The sequence below is a fragment of the Psammomys obesus genome, unplaced genomic scaffold (genome assembly GCF_907164565.1).
Source record: "Psammomys obesus unplaced genomic scaffold, mPsaObe1.curated_primary_1811, whole genome shotgun sequence".
NCBI classification, from domain to species: domain Eukaryota; kingdom Metazoa; phylum Chordata; class Mammalia; order Rodentia; family Muridae; genus Psammomys; species Psammomys obesus.
The window spans coordinates 10054796-10065787 of NW_026590062.1; the positions used below are offsets into that span (position 1 = coordinate 10054796).

The following is a 10992-nucleotide window of genomic DNA, read 5'->3' on the forward strand; positions in this document are numbered from 1 at the left end:
CCTCCCTCCCTCCCTCCCTCCCTCCTTCCCTCCTTCCCTCCTTCCCTTTTTTTTTTTTTTGGACAGGGTTTCTTTGTGTAGCCCTGGCTGTCTTGCACTAGCTTTGTAGCCCAGGCGGGCCTCAAACTCACAGAGATTTACCTGCGTCTGTCAAGTGCTGGAATTACAGGCATGTTTCCCTGTGCCTAGCAAGAGAATTTTTTTTCTATGTGCATTTAGGAAGAGAACATTGTGTTCTCTGACCAGCTCTATGTTCCAGTTATTATTAAGGTATAAAGAAGGAACTCTTGGTTTTCTTTTAGTTTGATCCCATGAACAAGAAGAGTGTTTCTTTTCTTCCCTGCTCTCTTTTTACCATAGTAACTTGGCAACTAGTATTTGACAGTAGAGTGAGGTAACGTTTTCTCTTTCCTTCCTACCTAGCTATCTTCTGACCCGATATGCCGCATCCCTGGGTCAATATGCTGCTGCCTCCCAGTCCTGTAACTTCGCACTCAGGTTTTTCCACTCCAACCAGAAAGATGTAAGTGAAACCCGCTAGTACTGTGGCTTGCTGCTGACTGCCTGGTTCAGAGTATACCCCATAGGGTCATGGCATACATGTAACCTTGCTGTGTTGCTGGCACGAGCCCTGAGGCTGAGTTTAATTATCCAAGGCCACTAGGTAGTGATATTTGCATTTGTTCAGTGTGCATGTCTATACTTAAACCCTTGGAAATTTATATTTCCAACTGGGTATTAATAGACTAAGCCATCTTATGGCTCTTAGCTCTGTGTTTCACATGCTATTCAGAGACTTCCCAAGATTGGAAGCAAGGAGCTCCGAGTTTGTGCCAACAGCCTCCTCCACTGCATTGAAGGGGCAGTAAATTAGAGCTGCCCTAGGCGAGGTTGAGGGTGGGGTCCTCATGTAGCCTTCACTGCTGTTCACTTGGCCCCACTTGGTTAAAGAAGTTCCTTCAGGGAATCCAGCTTGTCTCAGTTGATGGTCTTGCAAAACTGTCCGGGAGCTAGTGTACAGAGAAGGCCTGACTTCAGATTGGCCAGTGCTTGCTTCTGTTCTTCTTATGTGTGGCTAAACCTCACTTCTTGGAGTTTGGCCATGCCAGGCTCCCATTTTCCTTGGTCTGTCAGCATCATCAAGCTTGATGAGGAAGTTGCCATCTGGAATTCATCTTGGCAAATACTCTTGAGGCCTGTGCTTTAAAGTCATACCTGTCTTCCACCTGCTTCTTGAGAGGTTTGTTAGAGAATGGAGAGGCAGGAGAGAAGGGCTTCTGAACATTGTGTCCGTGTGGGAAGGCAGCTCTGATCCCAGAGAAGGCTGGCCCCTTTGCCTCAGCCTGCGTCATCTGTCCGCTTGTCCTGTAGGGATTGGCTTCTGGAGATCTCACTTTGGAGAGAGAAGAGGTATTTGCATTTGAGCTTGTTTCAAAGATGCTGTCTTGGCTGGTGTTCAGATGCTGGGCTAAACTTCCAGTGTAAATAGCAGCTGAGTGATAAATCTATAATTACATAGTACATTCGGGAATCTGTGATCAGATTACTAACTCAAAAGAACTGTTCTTCAAATATCATTTTAGCTCTTTTCTGTCTTTATAAGGAAGAAGTTAAAGATACTTCATTTACTGAAGACTTTTAAAATTTGAGACAGGGTTTTGCTATATAGGTAAGACTGGTCCCAAGTACTCTATCTTCCTGCCTGGCCTCAGAAGGGTCAGAGTTTTAGTAATAGTTGATTGTGGCAGGAATCATTAATGTAGCTAAATGTACATGATGTTGAGTCTGATAAATTAGCATTTTAGTAATGGAAGAATAACAATCCCTTCTTTGAGTTTATTCCTGGACTATTATAACCATTCTAAGGTAGCCCATCAGTAAGGACCCAAGGCAGTGATGCCTGCATCTCTAGTAAGGACGTAGTGGAGCCCTGTGTCTGTTGGAGCGGCTCTCTGCAAACCCCAGTCACTGTGTTCTGCAGCTTTCATTCTTAGGTCGTTTTGGGGAGTCTTCAAATGTTTTTTCGCTTGGGTGATTAATGTATTTCACTTCCTAATTAGTTCTTTAATAAAGTACTTCTTAAATAGGAAATCTGCTGTTGATAGGTGGGCTTTGTGCTGTGGTGTTGAAAGTTATCTTTGGATGGTCTGTCTGTGGTCATCTTATCTGGGAATCAGTATTAGGTTTCCACATTGCCAAAGGGTAGTTTTAAAAACTCACTTTTGGACAGAGACTTGGCACAGTGGTTAAGAACTTTCTGGGCTTGCATAGGGCCTGGATATATGATAGGCAAATCACAACCATTTGTAACTCCAGGTTCAGGGGATCCACCCAAACACATTGCATAAATAAAAATAATAAAATATTGAAGTCTCTATTTTTGGTATTCAGAAAGGTCATCATTTAAGGTCTGATACCTACGTGTTTTGCTAATTTGCACAGCGACCAGGGTTCATTTCAGGGATCCTTCTGGTATCTAACTTGCCTCATTGGTGCACAAATGAATGGGGGTAGGTATGGACGCATGCTCTGGTCAGCAGTCTTTAGAGTACCTGTGGCTTCTGGTTTGGCTGCGTTCCACAAAGAGCCAGGCTTCAGCAGTGATGTTCTAGGCCTCCTCCTCCTGCTTCTTGGGCCTTTGGCTAGCTCTGCAGAGCCCCTTTACTGTGGAATTTAAGGAGGACTATTACAGGCAGATGCACAGAAAATTGCAGACACTCCTGAATTGTTAAAGACTGTACTTATTCCCTGGTTGCCCCTTGTTTCTCTCACATAAAAGCTGTTGTCTGCTTTCTCAAGTGAAGTTCCATGGACCACTCACACACTTAGCTCCCACTTGAGGGAAGGCTGGGCCTCATGTTGGAATTGCAGTCTGTCTAGAACCACCCAAGTCATACTTCCATCCTGGCTAGTTAGAGTGTTTTCAAACTCTAAGTTCCCATTAGAAGGGTCAGCAGCAGTCAACCCTGCTGTGTCTTCTAAGTTGGGGACTATAGGAGAGAAGTGTGTGATAAGTGTGGGCCTCTTGATGGGGCATGCCAGTGTCCTCAGTCAAGCTGGCAGGTAGTCCTAAACCTGCAGGATCACACATAATCTTTTTAATTTTCTTGTGTCCGTCCGTCTTTAATCTCTCCAGATACTGCAGGCAAACAGCTGGCCGAGGTGTCCCCTGGGGGTTTAAAAGCCGCATCGAATGCAGTTGACTTAGCGCCCGTGGCGCAACCCCACGGCCTGAAATGAACCCTGCGAGGCTGTGTATCAGAGGGTATGTTGTTGACTATTGGCCTATTTTCCTACTGGGCAAATTACTTAGGCATAGAGGAAATGGGGGCAGAGCAAGCAAACTAAGGCTAGGCAAAGACTGGCTTTTCTAGAAGTGTCTTTGGGGTAGACATCAGCATTAAGCTAAACACTTCCCTTGGCCCAAAGGGGTGATCTGTCTTGTGAACCTGGTGGTCTGTGAGGCATTCTTCCCTGATATTTACTTCTGGTGCGCCAGGACTTCATGTAGAATTTTCCATCTTGCCTCTGCTCTGCAGCATTCCATCTGGTTATTTTAATCTGTAACTAAAATACACGCTTCACTTAGTTGTCGAGGACAACTTCTAGCAATTCGTGTGCTCAGGAAACTTGGTTCTTGATGGCTTCCTCAGAGTATATTATGACATTCCTGATGGTGGGTCTCGTGTTTGGTGTCTTCTGTCCTGCTGTAAAGCTCATCCGCCTTGTGTCTGGTACTGATGAGTTCAGAGAGAAGCAGTCAAGGAGCAATCTCTTTCTGAAGGAGAGTGGTTTCGTTTTGGGTGGGGTAGGATTGTATGATTATGGCATCTTCAGAATCTTTGTACAGAGCACAGTTTGTCTTAGAAGCAGAAAGATACATTGTAAGATCCCTTTTAGAATGACACTTGCCATATTCTTGGCTGATGTGGTAGAAGATCCTCTAAGTCCTATTGTCCTGAAAGACGTGATGGCTGAGACAGGCCTGGCTGTATGGTAGAGGAGACATTTGCTGAAGCTGCAGGAGGGAAGAAAAGTAACGTTCTTTATGTCTGGGACCTCGCTGTGTAGCCCAGACCTTCAGAGTCTGGACCAAAGCCTTGGTTCTAGTTTGAATGTTTAGTTGCCTGGCAAGCTTTGCTTCCATTGCCTGACCAGGGAGTATTTATACCACGGTGATGTCTTTCCTTCTCAGACCTCAGAATACATTATTCAAGCTTACAAATACGGTGCATTTGAGAAGATCCCAGAGTTTATCGCTTTTAGGAACAGGCTGAATAATTCTCTGCACTTTGCACAAGTGCGCACTGAACGGATGCTGTTAGACCTTCTACTTGAAGCAAACATGTAAGTACCCAATGAGAGACCAGGAGGAACAGAGGCCCAGATCAGATGTTCATGGTTGTCAGTAGCAGAGTTAAGGGAAGAGTGGAAGATAGGAAGAGAAGGGAGACACAGAACCTTGATCCTGTCATGGAGAATGCTGAAGGGCTATAGCTGTGTCTCAGAACCAGTAGAAAAGCAGCCTGCCCTGGGCACCACCTCTCCTCCATGTTCTTTGGAGGCCCCTCCCTGGACAGGTTTCAGGAGCAGGTGCTTTCCCCACTGAATTCTCCAGAACTCCAAGAGGTGTTTGCTTGTTGTGTACTGAGCTACCATAACTTGTCTTTGTTCTGTTTGACTTATATGAGACATATGAGACCATGATTTTTAAAGCAAGTGTCTGTTTCCAGTAAAAGAGAGTCCTGTCTGATGTTTTCATATCTGTATTGTTTATAGAAATAAAACTTCAGGGCTGGGGAGATGGCTCAGTAGGTAAAATGCTTGTTGTGTGAATGTGAGGACCGGAGTTATGATCCCTAGTACCCATGTAAAGAGTCAGGCATGACAGTGCATGCCTGTAATCCTTGGCAGGAGGGTCCCTAGGGCTCACTGGCCAGCAGGTGAGGTCCTGGTCCAGTGAGATACCTGTCTCAGAAATCAAAGTAGATAGAGATAGAAGAGAGCACCTGATATAGATCTCTGGCATCCCTGGGCTTACATATTCATGCAGTCTTTCGTGTACAGCACACATGCACATGCACACAATATAAAGCCTAAGCAAACCTTTTATATTACAGATCAACTAGTTTGGCAGAAAGTATCAAATCAATGAATCTGAGGCCAGAGGAAGATGACGTTCCTTGGGAAGATTTGCGGGACAACAGAGACTTGGATGTTTTCTTCAGCTGGGATCCAAAAGACAGGTAAGAGAAACTTAATTCCAAAGAGTCAGGGTGAATCTAAAACTTTTCTGGGTTTTTTGTTTGTTTGTTTGTTTGTTTGTTTGTTTTTTGTTTTTTTGAGACAGGGTGTCTCTTTGTAGCCTTGGTTGTCCTGGACATTTTAGACCAGGCTGGCCTCGAACTCACAGAAATCTGCCTGCCTCTGCCTCCCTGAGTGCTGGGATTAAAGGTGTATGCTTAAAAATTTTTTTTTAAATCTTTTCCACACAAATACACATGTGTGGAAGGAGATACACAGGTGTGCAGCATGTCCTGTTCTTTGAGGCTGGTAAGACGGGCTTTGTCGGTGCCACGGTGTATGAGCTCCAGAGGATTAAAGGCTGCACGTGCAGTTCCTTCAGTACCTTAGAGGAAGGAGAAAACATTTTTAAAGTGATGGTGGCTTTTCCTAGCACTATATCAAGCTGGCAGATAAAAAGGTTTTTAATCTCTGTTAGGTACTAAAGGGTTATGGCACACTGACAATTGGGGGGGGGAGGGTTGTTCACACACACAGACATATATATGTGTGTGTATACCCAAGTGTAAATTTATTATTTTTTTTTAGCAATACAAAAGATAAGTGTTTTTTAGCTAAGTGTGGTTGTTCATGCCTGGAGCCAGAGGCAGGCAGAAAGAACTCTGTGAGGCCAGTCAGTTTACATCTCAGAGTTTCAGGATAGCCAGGGCTATGTAGTATGATCTTTTTTCAGGGGGGAAAAAAAGGTAAAAATATTTCACAATTAATGTCTTATTCTCAGCCCCGAATAGCGCAGGCACAACAAAAACTGAGGGACACTCCATACGCTGCCCTTTTGCCCACTCAACAACATGTACTTGAGCCAGGCCCCTGCTTGGCCAAGTATGTTTTAGAGCTTACTGCTTACTCTAGTCTTGTGGCTACTGACGTGAATGTGAACGTGTAAACTTCTGGTGTGCTGGCCACCCACATTTCTCACTGGTCATAGTGAATGGGGAAAGGGAGGACCCCAGAGAAAGATTATGACTGTACCTTAGTGTTTGTTCACTGCCGCCTTCCCTGTCTACTAACCCTGCCAAGCTTCCTGTCCTGCTGCCTCCCTGAGATGACTGCTCAGCATGTCTCTGCACGTGCCCTGTATAGAGGTCAAGCTTCGTGTGCTTTTCAGTGTTGAGAAAATTGTTGGCAATTCCAGAGCAGTAGGTTGGGAGCTGGGCTCCCTTTGTGACATTGATCTAAATACTTAACCTCTCTCAGTCTAGTTTATCTGCTGGATAACCAATAGCTTGGCTTAAAACCTTTCTCAGAGCCTGGCATACTGGTACACACTGTTAATCCCAGCACTTGAGAGGTTAGAGGCACAGATCAGCAATTCAAGGGCCTTCCCAGCCACACAGCATGTTCAAGGCCTATGCTACATGAAGCCCTGTATCAATGTGATAATAAATCTCCCTTCCCATGGTTCTTTTAGAAGCAGCTTCTTAGCCACTAGAAGAGCTACCTCCACCCTTCTTATTCCCACATACTCAAGTGTAGTCCTTCAGATTGCTGGCCCTTGGTGTAATTTTAAAAGGGTAAACACTGCTGGGCAGTGGTGGCGCACACCTTTAATGCCTTTAAAATTCTGGAGGCAGAGGCAGGGGAATCTTTGAGAGCACATTCTAGAGCAACCAGAGAACCCTGTTGCGAAAAACAAACAAAAGAAGCCATAGTCAATGCTTTCAATTCCACAAACACTTGATGGGTGGCGTGCCTACCACATTGGGCCCTGGATTGGAGCTGGGCATAAAGATGAGCAAGGCAGCTCAAAGGATGACAATCCAAAAAAGACATGGTATAGAGGGTGTTGGAGGTACAGTGAAAACACTGTCCTCTCTAATAAAAAAAAGTGGAAATTAAGAGGAATTTTAAAGAAGTATGAGGAATCATGCCCATAAAAGTTCTGAACAGACTGAGTGGTATTTACCAGACTTTACTAAGGTACAGACCCTGATGTGTGGCAATCTGCTGGAGTCCAGTTCTTGGGATGCAGAGATGAAGGGTCAGGAGTTCAGGGTCATCTTTGATATATAGCAAGTTTGGGCCAGCTTGGGCTATATGAGACCCTATCTCAAAAAAAAAAAAGGAAGGAAGGAAAGAAGAAAGGCATTCTCAGTTCTTCATTTGTATTGACATTCTCTGAAACTCAGTTTTTATGTGCCTACACTATTCATGGCTAAGAATAAGACATCAGTTATTAGTATTTTTAAGGGGCTCTAACTATAGCGAGACTTGTTTCTAGCACAGGGATGAATGACTGGTCAGCAAGAATGTGTGGGAACATGGTTACTGTCTTGTATTTAGGTGACACGTAAAACTTATAGCCCTTCTGTAGGGAATTTAAAATGCAGCATACAATTTACTTTAGCATATCATGTACCAGGAAGCTAGTGCACACATATGCTGAATGGAGAGATTGCTGCAGTGAGGCAGGTGGTAATCAGATGCTTGGCCTGAGCCATACCTTTCTGCTTAGGGCAGCTGGATGCTTAGTGAAGCTCAGTGAAACAGCTGGCTTCATTGGCATACTCTATTCAGCATATACCAAGGTCTCAGGCTCCCTGCAGAAAAGATGTTCACCATATACTGACGGTGTGTTCTCACAGCCACAGGAGCTGCTCTTGTTTAAGTAATTCTTGGAGTCTAAGCTGCCAGGCATCAACTGAATGCTAGCCTTCTACTATATGCACTATCACTAAATAAATGTGGGTCAAAAGTAGTACAAGTCAGCCGGTGCCATCCATGCTTTTAACCCAGCACAAAGGAAGACAGGGGTAGCTGGATCTATATCTCAAAGAAACATGGTACAAGTTCTCAAGATTTTGCCTATATATTTCTATATGTGTATTTTTTGGTGCTACTTGGAATTCAGCCCTGGGCCTTGCAAATGGTTAAGGTGTCCTGTATGCCAGCGAGCTAAAACCCTGTGCAGCCATTCATTTATATACTTGTGTGTGGAAAAGACTGAAAGGGTCTTTGTGAACTTGTGGACTCCCGAGTGTTTGGGTAGCTGGGCACTTTTTCCCTACCCTGTTTGTCTGGCATTTGAGCTTTTTTGTATCCTGTTTTAATCCGCAGAGCAAATACCCCTCATGGGGAAATAGCCTTCAGGTAAACCTGCCATGTGAAGCTTACTGTAGTAAGGCAGGTGCTAATCATATGCTTGGCCTGAGCCTTACGTGAAGGGAAACTGTACCAAAGTGCCTTGACAAAATGCACACTCAGAGACTTGAAGGCAACAGGCTGAGTGAAATGGACGGTTGGGGATGTTTCTGTTTAAGGAATGTTTCTGAAGAGCATAAGAAACTCTCCTTGGAGGAGGAGACCATGTGGTTAAGAATTCGCTCCTTAACGTTGAGGCTGATCAGTGGACTTCCAAGTCTTACCCACCCTGTGGAGCCAAAGAACTCAGAGAAGACGTCAGAGAATGGTGTGTCCTCCCGGATTGACATCCTTCGTTTGCTCCTCCAACAGCTAGAAGTGGCCGTTGAGACAGGGAAGCGGTTTATTGAGAAGGAAATTCAGGTATTGATAAGTATTTGCTGTTGGAGGCTAAGTAATTATACTGGCGGCTTTTGGCATAATACATTTTTGTCCCAGTTTGTGGCATTTTGAGAAAGGGGGATTGATAGTTCTGGGCTGTTTCAGGGTTTTGCTATGTTGAGCAAAATTTTATAAATTTTTATTTATAAAAATTTCTGCCTGCATGTGTGCTTGTGCTCCAGAAAAGGGCACCAGATCTCACTATAGATGGTTGTGAGCCACCATATGGTTGCTGGGAATTGAAGTCAGGACCTTTGGAAGAGCAGACAGTGTTCTTAACCTCTGAGCCATCTCTCCAGTCTTTCCCCCCGACCCCCCTAGTTACTAGTTTTCTGATGGGTGGATTTTTATTAAGTTTTATCCAATAGTTACAAGTCCTATTTTCATAATTTGTGTGAATTAAGGATATGGTTTTCTTTCTTTTTTTTCTAGTACCCCTTCCTTGGGCCTGTTCCCACCAGGATGGACAGGTTCTTCAGTTCTGGCTGCTGTCAGTGCCAGGTCCACTCCTTTCATCTTGTCAATGATATGTATGAGCTTGACAGCAATGGCTTAGGTAAGTGTACATGGGCAGGTGTTTACAAGACCTTTATCATTAAAAGTTTAGTAAGTGTGATAAATAATGAAATCCTAAACATATAGAAATCAAAAATACTCACCTGCTGAGCCCCATACCCAGATGTCCTACAAAGCTGAATGATAGATCTGCAGTGCTCAGGACACAGCTGGAAGGTGTGATAGAGAGCCTAAGACAGTCCTGGGCCAGAGGAGCAGTCACTGTCCCCTCCTCCTCTGTGTTTTTCAGTAGTGGATTTGAATGTCTTAGGAGGAGAAAGCCTTTGCCGTCACTTGCTTTTGGTATTGACTTTACTGTTCCTGCTTTTTAGACTCTTTGTTTTTTGAAACATGATTTCTCTTTGAGTTCCTGGCTCAGTTTGTAGAACAGACTATCCTCAAACTCACAGAGATTCACTTGCCTCTGCCTCCTGAGTGCTGGGATTAAAGGCACGTGCCAGTCAGGTGTGATGGCACATGCCTGTAATCCCAGCACTGGGGGAGGCAGAGGCAGGCAAATAATCTGTTAGTTCAAGGCTAGCCTGGTCTATAAAGCTAGTCCGGGACAGCCAGTGCTACACAGAGAAACTCTCTAAATAAATAAATAAATAAATAAATAAATAAATAAATAAATAAATAAATAGATAAATAGATAAATAGATAAATAGATAAATAGATAAATAGATAAATAGAATAAATAGAATAAATAGAATAAATAGAATAAAAAGACATTTTACCAGATTGTGGTGGCGTACACCTTTAATCCCAGCATTCAGGAGGCAGAGGCAGGCAGATCTCTGTGAATTCAAGGCCCGCATGGTCTACAGAGTGAGACCAGGGCATCCAGGACTGTTACACAGAGAAAGTCTCGAAAAAACAAAAAAGAAAAATAAAAAATAAAGGCATGCGCCACCAATGACCATCAATTATTACTTTAATTTTTTTTTTTTTATTATTTTATATGTATGGGTATTTTGCCTGTGTGCATTTTTATGCATCATATGCATGCCTGGTGCCCTCAGAAGCCAGAAGAGGGGAGGCCAGATCCCCTGGAACTGAAGTTACGGTTGTGAATCACCATCTGGGTGCTAGGAATTGAACCTGGTTCTTCCACAAGAGCAGCCAGTGCTCCTAACTGCTGCGCCATCTCTGGCAGCCCCAACTTTTAATTGTGTGTGTCAGGGTTTGCATGGGATGGCATGCACCTATGGAGACCAGATTTATCAGCTCCCCAGAGTTGGAGATACTCTGTGTGATAGATATGCTGTGTGAGCATTCAGAAATGTGTGCTGGGAACTGAACTCAGGTCCTCTATAAAAGCAGTATATACTCTCAACTGCTGAGCCAGCTTTCCAGACCTGTCCCTATAGTTTGTTCATTCATTCACTCACTTCTTTTTAAAAATTATTTATTCTTTATACAATGATCTGCCTGCATGCCAGAAGAGGGCACCAGATCTCATTAATGGGTGGTTGTGAGCCATGGTGTGATTGCTGGGAATTGAACTCGGGACCTCTGGAAGAACAGCCAGTGCTCTTAACCTCTGAGCCTCATTCATTCATTTTGTGTGTGTGTGTGTGTGTGTGTGTGTGTGTGTGTGTGTGTGTGTGT

The 10992-nt window shown here is 44.0% G+C and overlaps 1 protein-coding gene across 1 annotated transcript in view; it reads left to right on the top strand.

Moving 5' to 3' along the window:
- Positions 1-10992, top strand: part of Naa25 (N-alpha-acetyltransferase 25, NatB auxiliary subunit) — a 49384-nt gene that overhangs the window by 28851 nt on the left and 9541 nt on the right. Inside the window, exons 15-19 of the mRNA XM_055606225.1 lie at positions 424-523; positions 4196-4347; positions 5121-5246; positions 8565-8808; positions 9259-9382. Coding sequence (XP_055462200.1) covers positions 424-523; positions 4196-4347; positions 5121-5246; positions 8565-8808; positions 9259-9382 — 746 coding nt within the window. The remainder of the gene's footprint in view (positions 1-423; positions 524-4195; positions 4348-5120; positions 5247-8564; positions 8809-9258; positions 9383-10992) is intronic.